The sequence below is a fragment of the Elephantulus edwardii genome, unplaced genomic scaffold, assembly GCF_000299155.1.
Source record: "Elephantulus edwardii isolate Elephantulus edwardi_28Jun2011 unplaced genomic scaffold, EleEdw1.0 scaffold00006, whole genome shotgun sequence".
NCBI lineage: Eukaryota > Metazoa > Chordata > Mammalia > Macroscelidea > Macroscelididae > Elephantulus > Elephantulus edwardii.
The window spans coordinates 9,329,965-9,348,353 of NW_006399756.1; the positions used below are offsets into that span (position 1 = coordinate 9,329,965).

An 18,389-nucleotide genomic window follows, 5' to 3' on the forward strand; every position below is an offset into this window, starting at 1 on the left:
CCGAAGGCACGCAGTTCACATCCACCAGGCGCTCCGTGCTCTGTGGGAGCAAGACGGACAGTCTCCTTCCTTGTAATTTTCCGCCTCGGAAAACCACCAGGAGGCTCAGCTACGAGTCAGCACCCACTTGACGGTACACGATGACATCCCCTTACTAGGGACCTGTGGTGGCCTAGTCGATAGGGAGTAGGTCTGCCAACTTTAAGGTACACAGTTCATATCTGCCAGGTGCCCCATGGGAGAAAGATGGACAGTCTCCTCCCAGGCGATTTACTGCCTCTGAAAACCCACTGATGGATCAGCAATGGGTCAGTTCCAACCTGATGGCAAGGAGTTCTCCACTACTATTGAGATAGTAATCTGAGGGTGTGATATTTGTGAGGCTTTTGTTGATTTGATGGACTGTTTTATGTCTTAATCCTGACAGCAGGCCCTGTCCCCTGTACACACTTGAGTATTCTTTTTCTTGATTCTACAGGCAATCTTTGTGAAGTAAAAACGTTTATCAGTTGAGAACATATGAGGATACTGTGCTTTCTCAAAAAAACACCCCATTTTCTAAATGAGCTGAGAGAACTTTCTAGGAGAGACAATATAGAGCGATTGTCCCTCAGAGGGACCATGGTTTTGGGGAACTTCAGTTGATATTCAGGTGTATACAGTTGAACAGTGGGTATGGGAAGGGGAAGATGGGTATCATTGCTGATGTCAGATGGATTCTGGCTGAAAGCAGAGAATGCCAGAAGAATGTCTTCTCTGGGTTTTATTGACTATACAAAGGCATTTGACTGTGGCAACCACACACACTATGGCTAATATTGAGACGAATGGGAATCCCAGAACACTTGATTGTGCTCATGCAAAACCTGTACCTAGACCAAGAAGCTGTTGTCTGCACAGAACAAAAGAACACTGTATGGTTTAAAATGTGGAATGTGTGTGTCGGGGTGTATCCTTTCTCTGTACTTATTCAGTCTGTAGGCTGAGCAAAGAATATGTGAAGTTGGGCTGTCTGAAGAAGAATGTGGCCTCAGGAGCAGGGCGTGACTCACTAGCGACCTGCCCTATGCACATGACACAACCTTGTCTGCTCAAACTGAGGAGGACCTGAAGCGCTGTTGCAGAAGGTCGTAGACTACAGCCTTCAATATGGATTGCATCGTAACAACAAGAAAACAAAAGTCTTTACCACCAGACCCCAGGCAACATCCTGATAAGTGGAGAAGGGATTGAAACGTAATGATTTTTGTCTTACTTGAATCCACCATCAACACACTTGGTACCACCAGTCAGGAGATAAGGAAACATACAGCTTTGGGTAAGTGTGCTCTCAGGGACCTCTCCAGAATACCGAAGAGCAATGATTTCCGTATGAAGACTAAGGTACGCCTCATTGAGGACATGGCCTTTTCAGTTACTCCCTATGCATGTGAGAGCTGGACAGGGAAGAAAGATGATAGAAGAATTGATGCCTTTGAACTGTGGTGCTGGAGACAAGTACTAAATATCCCACGGTCTGCCAAAAGGAGGAACAGGTACATCTTGGAAAAGGTGCAACCAGAGGCAAGGATGGCACAGTTTTGTCTCTCCTGTGTCGAACATGTTGCTAGGAGAGGCCGCTATTCCTTGGAAAAGGACATCATGCTTGGCAGGTTGGAGGGTCAGTGAAAGAGGAAGACCCTCGTCAAGATGGATTGACATGGTGACTACAGCATTCAGCTCAAGTGTATCAGAGATGAGTGTGACACGGGACAGGACAGGACAGGACAGGACAGGATTCAGATCTCTTGTTCATAAGGTCACTATGAGTCATAATTGACTTGATTGTTGTTAAGTGCCGTTGAGTCCTAGACGACTCATAGCGACCCTATGAACGAAAGACCTGAGAACTGTTCATAGAGTTCCTGGAGGCAAGCTATTTTGGAAGTGGATGCCACTCCTGCTTCAGGCTTGTTTTAATTGAGGAGCTCCACCAAACACTGTCCACCATGCGTAACCATTATCACGTTTGACGTATCAGTGTCACAGTGTTCAGCATCACAGCAACCATGAGTTACCTCTGTACAGCAATGCACAGACCAGTGCTCTACCACCTAGAAGAATGTTTGACAGAAAAAAATAATTTAAACCAGACCTGCGGGCTAATAATGACTTGATAGCACCTAATATATTGAAATAAACAGTGGCCAGCTGTTGGAGTGTTGTCTCACTCCGGCCACCAGGTGGTGCTGGAGATCTGTAGCAGGTTTGCTGTGGCTCAGCTCTGGTCTGTGTTCACCCAACACAACTAAATGCAGGGTAAAGGCTCTTCTGCCGTTCATTAGCAGTAGTTTGCACTGAAACAGTGTATGTGAGAATTATAAGTGATTCCTTCCTGCGTGCCACCCTCGGACTCTGTATCTGAAAATAATAACAGCAGGTACTTAGAGACTTGCTGCATGGCTCGGCCATTTTTCTCAACTATTCTAGGAAACTAGCCCGTGTTGTGTGCCCACAGAGACAGACCTACGGAAATAGCGCCGTGTGATTGGTTTTAACTTGCCGAAGGATCTCTCAGCTGGCAGGAGACGCTGTGATGGTTAGTGGCTCAGTGGTGCCCCTCCAGGGGACGTCAGGGTACATGTCACCTTTGCTGTCCCTTAGATACACCTCTGTAGACACGGAGGATTTTATAACATTTGATTGATGCAAAGACTAAGTTCAAGTTCACCGGCTGCTCCGTGGGAGAAAGATGTGGCAGTTTGTCTGTAAACAGTGACAGCCCCTGGCGCTCTAGCCTGCCCTGGGGGTCACTGTGGTCACGCTCGATGACTAGGTGGCAGTGGCCTGGGCTGATGGCGCAGAATAAAGTTTGGAGCAGACACAGCTGTTTGATTTGTTGGTGATGCGGCTCTGACCCAGCAGCTGTGTGGAGACGGGAATCGCAGACGGATCCACTTTGAAGTCAGGGGAGGAATATCTGGCCTCTGGAAGAACGCTCTCCTGTTGAGAAAGGCGCTGCTTTGGACCACCAGGCTCTGGAGCGTGTGATTCCAGCTTCTAAAACTAATGGGTAATTTGAATCAGAAAAAGACTGTTCGAGGATATGACCCTTGATATAAATAGCTAAGGAAACGTGTACATACAGGTAGAATTAATTTTGCATGGTTACCAGAGAAAGGCAGGAAAGGAGAGGGAAGACAAATTAATAAACAGATGGTGAAAGCAAAGGCTATATGCCATATATTGATTAGATGTTGCAAGTGATTATTATAATTGTTATAAAATGTGAATTTTCAAACAAAATTATAATTACATTGTTATAAAACAAAATGTGTATGAATGATTGAATGAAAAACCAGGATGACTTGTAAACTTTTTCTCAAAACAAAACTCATGGGGAGCTCTGGTGGCCTATTGGCAAGAAGCTGTACTGCAATCCCAAAGGTACTTGGTTCGAATCCACCAGATGCTCTGCCAGAGAAGGAGGGACAATTTCCTCCTGTACCACTCAGATCTGATTTGACGGTACACACGCACACTCATACACACACACACACACACATACATACAAACCCAAAACAGACAGACAAAAAAAACAAAACAAAACTCACTAGTGGGTCAGTACGGAGCAGACACTCCCTGAGCCAAGAGCCCTGCGTGGACGGTCCCAGGACACCTGGGGGGGAGTGCTTGTTGCCAGATGGAAAACTGCTCAGCAGCAAACCACATTCCTTAAGCAGGTGTCTTAGTGCAGAGGAGACTTCAGAGCGTACCTCATGGTCCTGACAAGAGGGTACCGCGTGGTCCCGACAGTGTCCCGCTGTCACAGGTGAAAGCCACTTTCCCTTTCTGAGTGAGCTGTGGAGCATGTGGGTACCTCACCCCTGCGCCCTCAGTTCAGCACATTTTAGGGAGTGCAGAGCCCCTGAGATCGGGCTGATCTTGCCAAGAGCCCCATTTGTCTTCAGCTTTTTAATCTCCTGTATGTTTTTCCCATTAAACTGGAGGTGTATCAAGTTTTATGGCCTCCTGGTAATGACTTGACAAGTGGACAATACCAGCCATTGATGACCGGTCAGAATAAGCAGAGTGTGAGTTTTTGCTGTGCTGATTCTTGTGTGTGTGTGTTTGTGTGTGTGTGTGTGTGTGTGTGTATGTGTTTCTCTTATTTATCTGTTTTCTCCCACTGGAATGAAAAAAAAAGTTATATTACCCTGATTTATTTACAGAGTTTGAACACATTGTTTTTTTCAAAAGATCTTTCCCATTTCCTTCACCCCACCCACCCACCAAATTGTGCAGCCCTGTGATGAACACCCTCCCCGTCCCCATCCTCACCCCACTACTTCCACCCTCCCCCCTGCCCTGGATCCTCATACTCATTCCACAGTAATGGTTTTATACAGTATTTGTCCTTATGAGACTGAGTTAGTTCACTCAACATAATGCTCTCCAGTCCCTCCCAAGTTAGGTTGTAATTTACAAAATCATTGCTCCTGTGTGCTACATAGTATTCCATTGTATGAATGTACCGTAATTTCTCAGTCCATTTGTATGTGGTTAGACATTTGGGCTGTTTCCATGTCCTTGTGATAGTGAATAATGCTGCTATGAACATTGGTGCACAAGTTTTTGTTTGAGCCTCAGTTCTCATTTTCTTGAGGTAGTATATTCTAAGCAAAGGAATAGCTGGGTCATATGGAATTAGTGTATTTTGAGGAAATGCCAAACTGCCTTCCAGAGTGGTTGTACCATTGTACAGTCCCACCAACAATGGAAAAGAGTTTCTATATCACCACATCCTCGCCAACATTTATTACTTGCTGTCCTATTAAACTTTGCCACTGCTTAAAGAACTAGGTAACTGCTCACATGATTAAAAAATTGTTGATTTTATTCTTGTCAGTTGTTTGGTTATAAAAGTAAAATGGATATAGTGTATATATGATTATTTATCCAGAGCATAATTCTATCTTTAAGAATGTGTGAAAATAGAATTGTATTGGTATGAGTCGGTCAGTATTGGCATCTTAGGTATTTGTCAGTTTTATGTAATGGTCATTTGGAAGTAGATTGGAATTTTATGCGTAGAATGGCTTCCCTCTGGCATTGTCTTGGTGTGGGGAGGAATGCGAGTTCTTTCTGTAATCACTCACCTGAACATGTGATTTCTGACATGTTGTAGTCACTGTGGCAGATCCAGGAGAGGCATGGATAGATAAGAACAGATGCTCCCTGCACATTTTTGCAGTTTTAGAGTTCCTTTAGAAGATTTTTTTTCATAGATATAAATCTATATTCTTGTTAAACCGATTCAAAACCAAGCCCCTTGCCACTGGGTAGAATCTGACTCATACTGACCCTGTTGGACAGAGTAGAGTTACCCCAGGGAGTTTCCAAGACCTTAAATCTTATGGCTTCATTTTTATTCCTCCTGGTGGACTTGAACTGCTGACTTCTTGATTAGCAGCCCAATGCTTAACTTACAGCACCAGCAAGATTCCTTTACTGCTAACATAATACATAAAATGGTTCATAACATGCTCTCAGCACAGTCTGTCTTCTCACTCAAATCAGAGGCCTTTGAAGCACACTTTGCCTTGATGGTGGTTCTCTGTTTAAGTTTTAATTTCTTATGTCTGTGGTCTTTTCCTTCTGGTTTACAAGACACCCAAGGTAATGATCTTCCAGGTCAGTTTGATTTCTTGTACTCTACCTGTTGTCCTCTAAGGAGTGCTGGTGGGGGAGTACATTACATGCCAGGCTGAAAGGCTGGCGGTTCAGGTCCACTGGTGCTCTGAAGGAGAAAGATGGGCAGCCGCCTCCTGGAGAGATTTACAGCTTCAGAAACTCGGGGTGGGGTGGGTGTGGGTCACTGTGTGTGTGGGGTCTGCTAACCACCAGTGTGTCTTGGCTTTGGTTTTTTTTTTTGTCATCTAAGTGGTTTGCGGTTTTGTCCTCAGTATCTCTTAAGTAGTTACTACTCTGAGGAAGTGATAAAATGCAGAATTCACTGCGGTCAGCAGCAGGATTTTTAGGAGGAGATTGCCCATCTTTCTCTCAGAGTGCCTGGCAGGTTCGAACAGCCAGAGAGCCGTTATTTTTGAGTTAGGAGCACAGCTTCCCCGAGCTCCCCACAGAGGTGATGCATACGGGAATTTTTCCTATAGAACACTAAGGGAATTTACTAATTGTAGATGATAGGTTATCTGTTAGGATATTTGTGCACTTGGAAAATTGTTTCGAATGTGTTGGTAAACATTTTTTATAAAACAATTTAGAGTTTTCTAGAAGGAGCGCAGGATCAGGAGACAAGCTGTCCCTGAAGAACAGAGCCAGGGTCCCTCGAAGGGGCTGGAGCGAGTGCTGACAGGAGCAGTGCGTGAAGGGAGCTGTGGCCGAGGACCCTGGGACCAGTGGTCCTCACTGTCTTCTTCAGAGGCCAGATGGTGTTTAAATCTTTAAAATCTGATCTGATGCCTTTGATATCTGGATTCCGAACAGGGTAATTTTTTCTTTTTTTAAGATTCAAGATATGACAGAGTAATTAACAATTAAAATTGTTAGGAGTCTCATAAACGAATCAAATGGGATTACATTGGGAAAGTCGGCTGTGAGGAACCTCTCAAGAGTACTGAAGAGCAATGACGTCAAACTGGAGACTGAGGTGTGCCTGATCCGGGCTATAGTCTTCGCAGTTACGTGCTATGCATCAGAGAATTGGACAGTGAATAAGGTTGATAGAAAGAGGATTGATGCCTTTGCTGTGGTGCTGGAGAAGAGTGTTGAATATATCATGGACTGCTAGGAGAACAAACAGGTTTGTCCTGGAGGGTGAAGCTGGAATGCTCCCTGGAGTCAAGGATTCTGAAGCTTCGTCTGACATATTTTGGCATGTTGCAAGGAGGGACTGGTCCTTGAAGAGGGACATCATGTTTGGCAGAGTGGAGGGGAAGCGAAGGAGAGGAAGACCTTTGGTGAGATGGATCGATTCTGTGACTGGAGCGGTGGGAATAAGTGCGTTTGAGATGGCTATGTTGGCACAGGACAGAACAGCGTTTAGAGCTCTTGTACATAGGGTCGCTGTGAGTTGCAAATGACTCGATGGCACATAACAACAACAGCAACAAGTGTCCTGTGGCATCACAGACTGACCTGTTTAGAGTGGACAGGCCTGGCAAACTCCTTTTTCATCTGGATTGATCCACAGGATAGAAGCCTTCATAGACCTTGATAAATTGAATCCCTCTGATTTACTGATTTAACCGCCTTACGTCTACAAGCCTCAGCAGCTCTAAGTGCTTTCAGTGTCAGGCTGTTTTCTTTGTAACGTTGACTGGATGGAGGGAGTGGTTTGCTGAGGAAGTTAGACGGTGCTGCCCCAGTACCAGATTGCATTGGCCTCATGAGAACAGTTTCTGCCCACACAGCGGACACTCCGACTGTCGGCCACGTGACAGGGATGTGTGCTTTTTGGTTCTTCTCTGAAATCCTTCCTGCCTGCAGCTTAACACCCACGTGGCACCTGCCTGAGGGCTCCCTACACTGTCTGCTGTCAGGTCCTGAAGGAGGGCCCACAGGCCAGCGCAGGATGGTGTCTGTTGGCACTTGACCAGGTGATGGTGCAGCACGCCTGTAGGGGGGCCCTGGTGGTGCCTCCCTAGGGGATTATGCTGCTTATCCAAGGTGGTGCCTCTGGGAGCTCAGCTCCCCAGTGACTCCAGGGGATAAGGAGGGGCAGTCTCCCCGATGCGAGGCACAGCCTCCAGAAATCTGCTGGGAAGTCAGTTGTAACTTGCTTCCGACTCAGTGGCAACTAGTTGATGATGAGAGTTGATGAAGGGAGCCTGGTAGTGCAGTGGGTTCAGTGTTGGGATGCTAATCAAAGGTGGGGCGCTTGAATCCACCTGTTCCTCTTCCTCAGCCTTGACACCATGGAGGGGAGACCTGCTCTGTCCGTGAGGATTATGTGGAGGGTAACGGACCCGGTGGCAGCGGGGCAGTTGATGAAGTGTATAGATTGCCAGGCCCACGAGGGCGGGCACCACCGCTGGACATGAGCACAGGCACAGAGTCGTTCCCGACTTACCAGCGGATAAGGCACACTGCAGGGGCGGGGGCTTGATCGCCCCGCTTTCCCCCTGCTCGCTTGGTGCCGTCCGGCAGCCGCTGGACAAGCCTCTTCCTGGAATCCGTCTGTGAAGTGGACGCGTAGAGAGAGAATGAACTCATCTGCAGTTGCTTCCGCTTCTTTCTGGAATTACATGTGAGTTCCTGACTGTGAAGCCAGAGATGGTGGTTTTAGTGTGGAGTCTTTTACTTTGTAAATATTGTGCGTGATTATCTAGACTAGAGTAAACCTCTGTACGTATTGACTCCAGCCACTACACAGTATTTCTGTGGAAGAAGATACTGCTGTCGAGTTGACTCATCATGACCCTGAGGACAGCGGACCACATCGCTGACCCTGTGTCAGCCTCGTCACCTCTGCTGACGTGAGCCCCTTACTGCAGCCGTGCTGTCAGCCCGCGTCAGGGAGGGTCTTCTCGCCCACCCTCTGCTTCACTGGGCTGGATGTTCTTCTCCAGGGGCCTCCCCTCCTGATAACATGTCCGAATGGCTGAGACAGAATCACACCAATCTTGCGTCAGCGTGTTCTTCGGAATCAGGTTTTCTTGTCCTTTTGTCAGACTGTGGGACTGTGTCCTTCAGCAGCACTGCAGTTCAGAGGCCCCTTCGTTTTCCTTTGTCCAGCTTTCACATGCATGTGAGAAAATTGAAAATACAGCAACTTGGCCCAAGTCCACCTTAGTTCTCAAAGTGGTGTCTTCGCTCTTCAGCATCGTGAAGAGGTCGTTCAAAGCTGATTCGCCCATTGCAATACTTGTTAATAGGAGGTCCAAGTAAAATGAAGTCTTTTACATTTTCAGTCTTTTTTCTTTTATCATGATGTAGTTTTCTTGGTCCAAGGGGGAGGATGCTTCTTTTTTCATTATGTTGAGGTGCTCTCCTTACTGAAGGCTCTAGTATTTCACCTTCATCAGCAAGGGTTTCAAGCTTGCTGTATATTGCAAACAGTGCTGTGTCATCTGCAGGTGTTAAGCTTTCTTTCAGTTCTTATAGTCCAACGTCTTAAATCATTTGCCCGGCATACATGTTGAATAGATATGGTGAAAGGGTATAATGCTGACACACATCTCTCCTGATTTTTAAACCATGCAGTCTCCCCTTGTTCTGTTTCAACTGCTGCTTCTTAGTCCATGTACAGATTCTGCGTGAGCACAATAAAAGGTTATACCGAATCTCATTCTTTTCAGGGTTATCTATAATTTGTTATGATCCCTACTTCGAATGCCTTTATATAGTCAGTGAAACACGGGGGAGAAAAAATCTTTGTGATACTCTACTTTCAGCTAAGATCTGTCTGACATCTGAATAGCGTAGCTCTATTAGAAGAGCAGTATTTATGTGAGCTCCATTTGTGACTGTAATATTGTTTTGTTTTGATCAGACATTATGGTGTTCTGGTTAAAAACTATCTATTTCCACTGAAAAAATGTCAATACATCTGCAAAATGTGTTTTACATCCAAATTTGCATTTTTATGATTTTTCATTTTCAAATATTGCCATCTGGGTTGATTATGGCTGTTCAAGTTCTTTATGAAAGAGTTTGGCACATAATTAACTGAAGTGAAGTGGCAAAAGGTAGATCTAATGGGCTAGTAGACAGGAAGGCGGGTTTGAAATCTTTATCATGGGCTCTGAGCAGGGCTGTGAATGTGCCTTGTGATTTGTTATTCTGTTTTTACTGCTTTGGAGGATAGAGAACTTTTATTTACACATTTCATATTTTGGCAGCTTCAAACAGGACAGGAATTTTAAAGTGTGTTTTGAAATAGCATGATACAAATACTACATAAACAATACAGATGTGTGTGAATTACCCCAGCTTCAAGGCCACAGCCATTTCTTGGAGAAGATCTCTGTGCCTTTGTTTATTGTTATTTAAAATAATTCCAATCCTAACTGATACAGCAATAATTACTAAATCTGATCTAGTCCTAGATTGAAAACAGTGTTTATAATATAGCAGGCATACTTGGGAATAGCATAAACACCTTAAAGAAAACAAGGTTCTCATTTTAAAATTAAAAAAAATATTCTTCATGTCTCATTTTCTTTCCCCCTGTAAAAGCTGGTCAGTCTTTGAATTAGCACATTTACCTTTGGAAGGACACAGTTACTGGGTGGAGAGTTCTGTAGTAAACAGAATCAGCGTTTACAAAGGCTGCACTTAAAATTTCAGTAGGATCTTGGTGGCATGTCTGTGTTATGAGTGTTGAATATTTTGGTATAACTTGCACTTTCAGAAAGTTCTTTTAGCAGGTGATATTGAATTGCATCCTGATACAACAGGAATTTAGAAAAAGTTTTATAGTTTGTTTTAAAATACCTTATTTAGTTCTTAAATGACAATATTGACTTCTGTAGGTTTTGCACGCACTAATGGTAATGTTTGCAGCATATTTCTGCTCTTTTGGCAGGTGCTTGATAGATCTTAGAAACTTTACACATTCACGCTGTTGAGAGAGTCCTTTGCAGTTGTTTCTAGGTGCCCACAGCGTGTACATGCACCTCAGTCATCAGTGTTGATACTCTGGCCGGTCTTACTGTGTCTGTGCATTATTTCCTTTTGTTGCTCTTTCCCCAAATGATTTTCAAGGAAAGCCACGCACAGGAGATCATCTACCTCCACATGCAAGCCGACGTTTTCATGTCTACCTGTAAAAGCGAATGCAGACTGTGTGTGTCCCCCAGGAGTACCAGCTAGCCTTGCTGTGGAGAGGAAGTGGGAGGGGATGTGAAACTGTCTTGAGCCTTGCATTTCTTTGTTGTGAATTTGCATTTAGAAAGATTGGGAGTTTATACAACTCCAGCGTTTTATTATTCCAGTGACTCCCCTAGGACTTGAAGTGTTGATTTAGTAAATAGCAGGCAAGAAGGAAGCATTAGGACCTCAGCAAGTATTATGTATGAAGTTACTCGACAGTCCTCATTTCAGGGTGAGCTGTAATCTGCTTTGTCATCTCTTCATGCCCTCTCACCTCAAAGAAAAAGACAAAGTTCATAGTTCTTTATTTGAAAAAAAAAGCTAAGAGACACAGGCAGCACGTGGCACTTAAGTGACATTTCATAAGTCTGAACATAAGTATGTGTTTAGGGAGCAAAAGAGAAAATATGCTTATGGAAATGAGGAAGAGAAGGTGGGAAACATCGAGGCCCCAGTGCTTCATCAGGTGCGGTTGCAAGGGCTTCCAAGGCCCCTTTCACACTCTCTCTCAGGCACCCTCCTCGCTGGGTCCTGATTTTCTTATTTCTCTATTTTCTGAGCCTTAACTCCCAGTTGATTTCTCTGCGCTTCCTCTCATGGCCTTTATTAACTGTGTACATACTTGGCATTTCTTAAACTGAAGGAACTAAAGAACAAATTCAAGCCACAAGTTGTAGTGCTTAAAGATGCTATGGGCAGAACATTGAAAGAACTGGAAACATTAAAAGAAGATGGAAGGAGTATACAGAGTCACTGTGCCAAAAATAATTGGCTGACACAGAAGAATTTTAAGAAACAACATATCATCAAGTGGCAGGGTTGGTGAAGGAGGAAGTTCAGGCTACTCTGAAGGACTTGGCAAAAAATGAAGCCCCAGGAATTGATGGAATACCATTTGATGTATTTCAACAAACAGATGCTGCCCTAGACATGTTCATCCACTTGCGCCAAGAAATCTGGAGGGCAGCTACCTGGCCAATTGACTGGAAGAGATCTATATTTATTCCCATTCTAAAAAAGGTGACCTGACAGAGTGTGCAAATTGTGGAACAGTATCACTAATATCACACATTAGCAAAATCCTGTGAAAGATTATCCAGAAACAACTGAAATAGTACACTGGCAGAGAACTACCACCTATATAAACTAGATTTAAAAGAAATCGTGGCACTAGAGGCATTATTGCCAATGTCAAATGGATCTTGGCAGAAAGGAAAGAATACCAGAGGAATATCTTATCTGTGTTTCATTGACTACGCAAAGACATTTGACTGTGTGGATCACAACAAATTGTGGCTAATCTTGAGGAGAATGAGAATCCCAGAACACTTGTTTGTGCTTATGCAAAACCTGTACTTGGACCAGGATGCAGTTCTCAGAATAGAGCAAGGAAGCACTATGGTTCAAAATTAGAAAAAGAGTGCATCAGGGATGTATTTTGTCTCCATACCTTTTCAATCTACATGCAGAATAGATCATTTGGGAAGCAGGGCTTTATGAGGAGGAATGTGGCATGAGGATTGGAGGAAGACTCATTAACAATCTACGTTATGCAGATGACACAACCTTGCTTGCTGAAACTGAGGCAGACCTGAAGCGCTTGCTGCAGAAGGTCAAGGACTGTAGTCTTCAATATAGATTGAAGCTCAACATCAAGAAGACAAAAATTCTCACCACTGGCCCACTTGGCAGCATCATGCATGATAGATGGTGAAGAGATGGAAATTGTTAACAGCTTTAGTTTGCTTGGCTCCACAATCAACACTCTTGGTACCAGCAGTTAAGAAATTAAAAGACGAATTACATTGGGAAAATCTGCTGTCAGGGACCTCTCCGGAGTACTGAAAAACAGTGATGTCAGTCCGGAGACTAAGGTGTCCCTATTCAGGCCTTGATCTTCACAATACTTGCTGTGCATCAGAGAGCTGGATAAAGACTAAGGATGACAGAAGAATTGACGCCTTTGAATTGTTGTACTAGATAAGAGTCTTGAACATACCACAGACTGCCAAGAAAATAATTGAGTCTGTCTTGGAGAGAGCGAAACCAAGTTTCTCCTTGGAGGCTAGGCTATCTGTCTCACATACTTTGGGTATGTGACCAGGAGAGACTGGTCCTTGGAGAAGGACATCATGCTTAGGAGGGTAGGGGGACAGTGAAGCAGAGGAATACACCAGATGAGATGGATTGATACAGTAACTGGTACAATGGGGTAGGTGTGTCAGAATTAGTGAGACTGGCTTAGGACAGGGCAGGGTTCAGAGCACCTGTACGTAGGGTCGCTGTGGGTTTCAGGCGACTCAAAGGCACATAACAACAAACAACAACATGTCAAAGAAGACACCCTCTGAGGCTAGTTTATTATTTAGGGACCGTGAGATGAGAATCTAAAAATTAAATGTTTAGGTCTAATTTTGTATATGTTCCTTGCTTTCATATGCACTTTAAAAGTGTTTTGTTTAAATTTATTGGAGTGTTTAATGTGAATTAGTTTGAACCTTTTTATTCTCTGTGGATTAATTATACGGTGTATTAAAACATTAGTCTTAATATTGAATTTTAGATTTGTTTTAGGTGTGAAAGGGATGATGTGTAATAACTGTTTTCTTTTTTTTTCCTGTTCTCTTTTGCTGCCTATTTATTGGGTGAAATTGATGCTGTTCAAATTCATCTCTGAAGTTCACACGGTTCCTCTGCAGCTCGCCTTTGGAGGTAAGGGCTGCATCACACGCTTTCCTACTACTGATTGAATTCCTGACTGAAAGTCGTTATGAGTATCTTTTGTTAGAAATTTATTTTATATTTTGAGAGTGTTCTTTTTTTAGAGAGACACACATATTTTCAGTAATAGTGATGAGTAAATGTAGACCTTTTTTGATGAAAATTTCTACACACTATAGCTAGTTGGGTTTTATAAGAAATATTTTTTTTTATACTGACGTGTTTTATTCATCTTTATGCCCCATATTAGCCTATTAGTGTGTCACACTTTTAAAGGAACTTCTATAACTGGTCATTGCCTCTTATACTTTTAAATTTTTTCAATAGTTAGAGTAAAATTGGACCTTTCATTTTAACAGCCTTGTGTGGCTCTAGGACTCCCATAGCAGTTGCCACACAGTGGTCATATTATCTGTTGACCACACTATAAAGGGAGCCAGAGGAATGGCAGATGAGGACGGGCCTCTAGGAAGTCTGCTGGTCGGAGAGCCTGTTCTGGCATCCATGCGCTTTGAGGGAGAGCAGAGGACAGAACAGGACCGAGCTGCCTGGACAGTGTGGACACAGCTCTCAGAGTTCACTAATGTTCTTGTTTCAACCTTACAACGATTCTATAGTACAGGACAGTGAACCCAGCAGAACAATTATGAGCAAAAGAAAACACCCTTGATGTGCAGAGAGTGAGGCACCCTTGAGAGCCATGGTTTGAAACAGCCACCGCTGAAAACTGGACCCAGTGCCTTCAGGTTGATGCTAACACACAGCAGTGGTGATCTACAGAGTCACTCTGTAGGAATAAGCGACAGCCCAGAGAACCTCGTTTTTTATGATGGTTCAGGAGTTTGATTGAGGTATTGTGATGGGTTGAATAGTGCCCCCCAAATTTCATTGACGCTCGGAGTGTGAACTTTTTTGGAAATAAGGTCTTTGCAAGTGGTTGTGTCTGCAGCTGGCAGCAATAAAAACAACTGCACTTAAAAGATCTGGAGAGAAAATTGTCTTGGATTTAGGATGGGTCCTAAGTATACTGACGAGTCTTTAGAAGAGAAATATACAGAGGAGACATACAGAAAGATACAGAGGTGGGTTTGATAGATGAAATACAAAGATGGGGGAAGAGATTGGAGGATGCTGCCTCAAGCCAAGGAGTGCCAGGACCCACTGGTAGCTGAAAGAAACTTGGAAAGATTTTTACCTGGAGCCTTCAGAGGAAACAGGCCCTACTGATGCCTGATCTGATATGAAAGACTAAATTTTACTCTTTTAATCCTCTGATAACTTGGTACTGTAGCCCTAGGAAACAAATGGAGATTTACATCAGGACTGTGTCTGATTTGATGTGGAAACAGGGTCCAACCTTGAAAGAGAACAGGCTGGCAGGTACTTGGATGAAGAGATGCTGTTGATTGTGTTTGAGGCTGTACTCACATTATGGCAGGTGTGGAGCAGAAGGCAGTGTTAGGCTGGATTGGATTCCCTGTGAGAGTCCTGAGGCTGGAACCTGAGGACTCTGACTGAGGAAGGTAGCAGTGGTCTGTTTGCAGAAGGTGCATCTAGTAGAACTCACCGATGGGTTTGAGTGTAAGCTCCATGGAGGAGGGCCCTGCTTGCTTCCTTCCCCGTGTCTCGTATTACTTTAATAACTAATACATAAAAATGAGGGGAAGTTGTAGAATGAATGGATGAACAAGGGGAGGTGAGAAAGTGGAGGTGGCTTTTACCCATAATTTGGCAGGACTAAACTAAAAGCAGACAAAACATGATGTTTACGTATTAATGTACTTAACAGTCTGTCTTCCTGGAGTAAAGTGGGGGAGGTCTCACAATCATCAGAAGAGAATTCACGACCAGAATTCATCTTTTGGAATCCAGGGTTTCTGTGCTGAGAACCTCCTAGACCCAGGAGACAGAGAGGAAGGTGTAAAATTGGATACAGCATGAGACAGTGAGAAGTGCAGCAGAAGAACAGTGGACACAGAACTGGGACACTGGAGCATCAGGGCACAGTGGCTTCCCGGCTCACAAGGCAACGTGGATGCAGTGTGTGTGCCAACTCCCAAAGAGAAAGTGGTGTGCCTCTGGGTCTGAGGCTTCTTGGCAGAGTGGGATGCCTCTGAGTACTTACTGGCAAAGGTTAAACAGCTTTGTAACCCTTGCTGTAGAGGGGACCAAGATGCTGAGGACAGAGAAAGGAAACCTGCCCTCCGGGGCTGAGAGGAGCTGAGAGAGCCAAAGAAGGATGAGGTCATCAACATGGTTCCATCTTAGAAAATCAAATACAGTGAAGTGTGTGTAGGGAGAGAGAGGACATGAGACTTGTCTAAAGGAAGTGCCTCACCTCCTTGCAGAGACTGGCAAGTCCCTCCTCTGCATTACATCTCAGGAGAGTGTCTTCTCCTGAGTCACTGAGCTGTGGAAGGAGATGAATTCAAGGGTGACAGGTAGGGCATGGAACTGGTTCAAGTTTTAAGAGCCAAAGAGAGAGCAAACTACATGTGGAATCCAGATCAGGGAAAGAGCAAAAAAGCAAGCACGCTGCTGCTTTCTGTATATTTGATTCAGGCTACGCTTCCAGTGATCAAGGGGGTGATTGGATTACATCAAACCTCACAGATCTGCCCTTAATCTTGTTCCCAAGTTGTAGCCCAGTGACCCTGATCCCAGACTGTGCCCTGGGCCTTCCTTAGTAAGTAATTTACCTAGGAGTATGATATGTGCTCTCTGGCCATTCTAATGATTTCCCCATCCCAGCAGAGGAGAGAGCACCACGGGGGGACAGCTGGTGTCAGACTTGGTAAAGAAGTTGCTGAGAGAAGATAAACTTTCTCCAGAAACTGCCTCCCCCCATGAAGTTAGATGACAGCATACCATTTTTCACACGTGCTAAATATAGTCTGCTGTTGTGCTTAAATATCGGGGGTATATGTGTGTGAGCTTTAATCTTTGGTAGAAAAAGACAGAACCATCATGAGTCAAGTTCATTGTCACCTCCTTCCTTAGTGACCAGGAGTTGTCTTTTACTTTGGCTAACTGGATCTATTTGTTGTCTTTCTCAGCTCTATGAATATGGGAGGAAGAAACAAAATCAGAATTAGAGGTGACAAAAGTGCTTCTTTAGCAGCTTTCAGTTAAATGTTCTCTAGCCTGAAATTTCATGCTAACCACAGGTTGCTTGCTTAAGTGGGTGTGGGTGCCCCCAAGACTCCCCCAGATGCACTGGGCCATGAGCAGAAGCTAAGCCAAGGCGTTGAACGTTGAGACACCTCATCAGACTCTTAGCTTCTCATTTAGCCATTGAGCTTATATTTTAGCCAAAGAAGGAACTTTAAATTATGGTCCATAGCCAAACACCTTCCCTAATTTTGAATAAAAGAACAGTAATTCTGGTAGAGATCATAAAACAAATGAGACTTGCATCTGAAAATGAAGGAGACACTACATTTCCTTCTGTCCACCAGACCTACCATGAATGGACCCGGTCCCTTTGCCATAAGTCCCACATAGTTAACTGCCACATGAATCTAATGAAATTGTCAGGTTATAGTAATTACAGCAGTAATTTGATATGTTGTCATCTGAATGGAGCCATGTGTGGAGAGGCAGTTACTCTCTGTGGGGCTGACCCTTTTACATTCCTGTAAGCTCAAGACTAATAGAGCTCATTAAGCTTTATGGAAAAAGAGCTTTTATCGCCTCGCGTGGCCCTGTACCTTCATGGAGCTCCTCTGCTGTTGATGTGGACGCCGCAGCAGCTTGCATCCGGCTGCCCCTCACCAGCGTTTTTATTGACATTTCTAAGGCTGAGTTACATTTTGTGTGGCACCACTTGCAGATGTCTTTAATTAAACGTAGGTAAATAAAAGGGATTCTATATCAGAGGCCCAAAGATTCCTGGCATTTTCTTCAGAAGAATTTGGACCTGGCCTGCCAGTCCCGTCGGTGCAGTCTCCCCGACGTTCTGGAGGTGGAGGGGACAAGAGTGGCTTTCGAGGGGGAAGCTGGCCTCGGGAGAAGCTGGCCATGGGCGCGTGCAGGACATGCAGGCAAGACACGCATGTTTCCCCTTCCAATGCTGGTGATTTTCCATAGGCTTCTGGCCTTTAGTCCTGGGAATGGCTGGCTGTCCTACATCAGTTAAGTCAGTCAGCATCTTTTATATGAATGGTAATCGTAATGCCATATCGAGAGCCCAGCTCCATAGTGCAGACACTTCTTAGTCTGTTCCATATCGCTTTAACTCACAGCCTCATAAGGTTTTCAATTTTCTCAGAAGGAAGCACCCTTGGAGAGAGATCTAGAGACAAACTGACAGAGGAGCTCTGGTGGCCTTCTCTCTGACGAGGTGGTGGGAAGGCTCCTCCTTCGGGATTTACAGCCTCAGAAAGCGAGTGGGGGCTCAGCCAGGAGCCAGTTCTAGCGCCACATTAATGATTGAGTGAGTCGTGTATGACAGACAGCATTAGTAGGGCGGGAAGGTGGCGTTGAAATGACAGTGCTGGGACATTCTCACATCGTGAGTGACAGTATTTAATGTTATTGAAAGGAAGCAGTTACAAGTTAGATACGTTTAGTAAACGCCGCAGCGTAACTTCTCAAGCCGGGCACTGTGGGGACAGGTGGCTTTGTGCTTAGACCCAGTCGGTCAGCATCCTTGCACTCTGTCCATTACATGCCAGTAGTCCCTCCCCTCCATCCAGGCTTGGAGTAGCAACAACAGAAAATGTTTCTGCACATTGTGAAATCTCTCCTGGGAGGAAAACTCATTTTCCTATTGAAAATGACTATGCTAGAACACCTTTTTTAAAAACAGAAAGAACAAAGAGGCATATGTAGTAATAATAAAGATAAAATAA

At 44.4% G+C, this 18,389-nt stretch overlaps 1 protein-coding gene across 2 annotated transcripts in view; it reads left to right on the forward strand.

The window, feature by feature from the left end:
- ATE1 (arginyltransferase 1) overlaps nt 1-18,389 on the forward strand; it is a 108,573-nt gene that overhangs the window by 15,757 nt on the left and 74,427 nt on the right. For both annotated transcript variants that reach the window (XM_006879889.1, XM_006879890.1), the window contains exon 8: nt 13,495-13,527. In XM_006879889.1, the coding sequence (XP_006879951.1) occupies nt 13,495-13,527 (33 nt within the window). The remainder of the gene's footprint in view (nt 1-13,494; nt 13,528-18,389) is intronic.